General features: G+C 35.6%; 1 protein-coding gene across 1 annotated transcript; it reads right to left on the bottom strand.

The window, feature by feature from the left end:
* Positions 1–393: 393 nt before the first annotated feature.
* LOC117319888 (contactin-4-like) lies at positions 394–2,613 on the bottom strand (the record flags this gene model as incomplete). The annotated part of the gene is given in 5 exon segments (XM_033874602.1): positions 394–498; positions 715–990; positions 1,260–1,586; positions 1,760–2,053; positions 2,359–2,613. Coding segments are annotated over 5 exon segments (1,257 nt in total), but the record flags the coding sequence as incomplete, so codon positions are not given.
* Positions 2,614–3,186: the final 573 nt, after the last annotated feature.

Below are 3,186 nucleotides of genomic sequence, written 5' to 3'. Positions count from 1 at the left end.
CTTCCTAATCATCGTTACGTCATAATTCCTCAATGGAAATATCCTGTAATAGATATATGAAACGGATGTATTGTAATTTCACAATTTTCCAAACAATTGTCTTATCTCATGTAATTAAAACGGACCTTTGATTTTTTGTTTTGCTGACTTGTCTCAATCCAAAATATTGATTCATTTATTTCCATATGTCTTAATCATATACATCGCTAATTTTTGAACGCAATCGTAATTTTATCTGATACTCGGTAAAATGTAATTAATCTGTATTCAGGTTAAAATTCCTTAAAAACAATTATTATTAAGGTGTTAGGAAATACTGTATATTGCTTAATCGGTATAGATTTGGATGAACTAAAATCACACGCATGTAAAAATGAAAGATAGCGTGCTTACGAAGGGCAGGAAAAGCTCCAATCAACAGAGCGATTAGGATCATCACGCTTCCTATTGATATCAAGACGAGACCAGTGTTTGTGTTGTTGGATTGACGTCCAAGGGCTCATGAAACAAAAAAGAGGTATTCATATTACAACTTTTCCATCCACATCCATATGAATTGGTTTAATGACATATTTGATTTAATGTATGAACTATCTATTTAATTATACAAATACAAATATCAAAACAACAACATGTTCAATATATCTGTCCGAAATTTCTCAAATAATAATGATATATATGTATATTGTCTATGTGACCAACATTTGGTTGTACCTGCTGTTGTCCTGAAGTTACCAGTGATGATCTCACTAGTCCCCTCTAAATTACTGGCATAAACTGAAACATCATAACGTGTGGACATAGTAAGATTCCGAACATTGAGTGACGATTTGCTGGTGGTGAAATTGGTCTGTAATTCCCCGCTTGATTTTCTGTAGGTTAATGTGAATGTTTGAATGTGTCCGTTATCCTCCCCGGGAATCCACGATATGACGGCGCTGTTTTCTGTGATTTGACTGATCACAAGGTTCGATGGGGGATCAGGCTTGCCTGGAAATTAACGAAAAAACTGAATATTAGTAAAAAGATTACCATTTATCTCAAATACGTGGAATTTGGTGATAAATATGGACTGAATACAAACTCGATATCATGTTTGAACTAACTTTAAAAACTTTCTACAACAATGCCTTCATCTTTTGTTTTTATTGTTCTAAACTTTGCTATTAGATAACTTTCAAATGCATCTTTTTTTTAATTAAAAAAGCAAAAATTAATCAAAATTTGCCCTAAATACGCCACAACATATTTTAACTAACCTATTATAACTACTCTGAAAGTGTAGAAGTAGTCAAAAGCATTCTTGATATACAGCTGATATTGTCCTTTCTGTGTTGTCTCGACCTTGCTGAAGTGTATCTGTGCCATGTAACCGTCAACAGTTACGTCCTTGTTATAGAATGACACTGACACTGGGACGGGGGATATGGAGACGGTGGGATCATCTTGAGGTGGTAGAGAGGAGTCTGTCCGTATGATGGATGTGTTAACTGGCTCAGGAAAACTGATGAAGGTTATATTGATACTGAGAGAGGTGCCATTTTCTGTAACATATCTGTCCTGTGCTCTGATTATTCGAGGAATGCCTTAAACAGAAAGAAATACACATTACTCAACAAGTAATGAAGTAAAACCAATCAAACACGAAGCGACACATTTTATCCGGTTTTGAAAAAGTATCATACAAAGTGAAAAGTCAGTTATTTCATTGTTTCAAAAGAACGTGTTTCATATCACCAAGGAAGGTACAACCTGTCACTGACATAAATCCCTTGTCCCGTCTGTACGATCTGTCCATTTCTCCCTGGAATCCCATTCTCCACCTCACATATATACATCCCCATGTCCTGGAGACTCACTGTTGGAATGGTCAGTGTACTCATTGACCCTAAATTCGTCACGTGGTCAAATGAGTCTCGGATGACAGTAGACCCAATCTTGTGTGTCCATCTGTACGTGTACTTTGTAGGTACGCCATTAGCTGTGCAATTCAGGCGAAGATTCGTTCTATTTTCTGTTGCATTTGTGATAGAAAGATCAACATCGGGCCCATCTAAAACAGTAATATTAAATTTCCAACACACCCGCTTTTGTATTTGATACAATATCAAAATACAATATTAGCTCATTTTGATGACTTTCGATCATAAAATATTCAAAAATAAAAATAAAAGAGATCAATAAAAATATTGTCAGATAATAATATGATGCTAGTGATTAAGGAAACATTTCTAAAAATAGCACAACATATGTTTGTCGGGATGTATTGTACTTCATACCCTACAAAGACGTATTATGGTTATTACTGAAAAACGGAAAAGGCTGTGATGAAACGCAGAAAAGCATTTCTTTACTCACACTGAACGATAATGTTGAGCGCTTTCGAAGACCTCAGTGACACATTGTCGTGTGTAGCCGTAGCAATACATGTGTAGTTCCCCGCGTCCTGTCTGTCTATACTTAGAAACTGAAGGGTCTTCTTTGTCCCTAGAGCGTTGCCGTCATGGTACCAGAATGTCGTTGGTTTTGGATTACCGTAAGCTGAACACGTTCTTGTCAAGCTCTCACCCTCAAGGACGACTTCAGATTGATTTAGTCTGATGAATGGTCCGTCTGCAATTATTTAATAATGTAGCATTGGGGAATGAGGCATGGTCAATCGAACAATCAACATGCATTCAAGGTGACTGAGTGATAAGTCGATTTTTTTTTACAAAAGCAATACAAGATAATAGGCCATGTCAAACAAATGAGAGTTAGATACAGTAAGCTATATCACATACTTCAGCTGTTTCCCCCTTCTAGGACTGAAGACCTTAAGGTTTGATGGTTAATGCTTTTAGTAGAGAAATAGTGATGTTCAAATATTTCCAATCTATAACCTGGCGCGAAATCATCCCTACTCCATAACCCACTTGTGATCTTTCTTGTAGATTGAGATGAACAAAAAAGTAACGTGAATGAAGTTGTGTAACTGGGACTCATCAGTAATATATCTATATATTACAGAATAGGGGAATTTAGTGTGACATAGACGATATATGATGATATCCATATTTTTATTATAATATTACGGTATAAATTATCAATTTTTGTTCTGGCTCAATACTATACATTCTTTATATTGTGGCATAGTTATTTCCTTGTTTTGTCCTCTTGGATCAGTTTGGTTACATGCTGTTTATC

Source organism: Pecten maximus, unplaced genomic scaffold (assembly GCF_902652985.1).
Source record: "Pecten maximus unplaced genomic scaffold, xPecMax1.1, whole genome shotgun sequence".
Taxonomy (NCBI): Eukaryota; Metazoa; Mollusca; class Bivalvia; order Pectinida; family Pectinidae; genus Pecten; species Pecten maximus.
The sequence above is the reverse complement of the archived record's forward strand: the minus strand, read 5'-3'. Positions and strand labels throughout refer to the sequence as shown.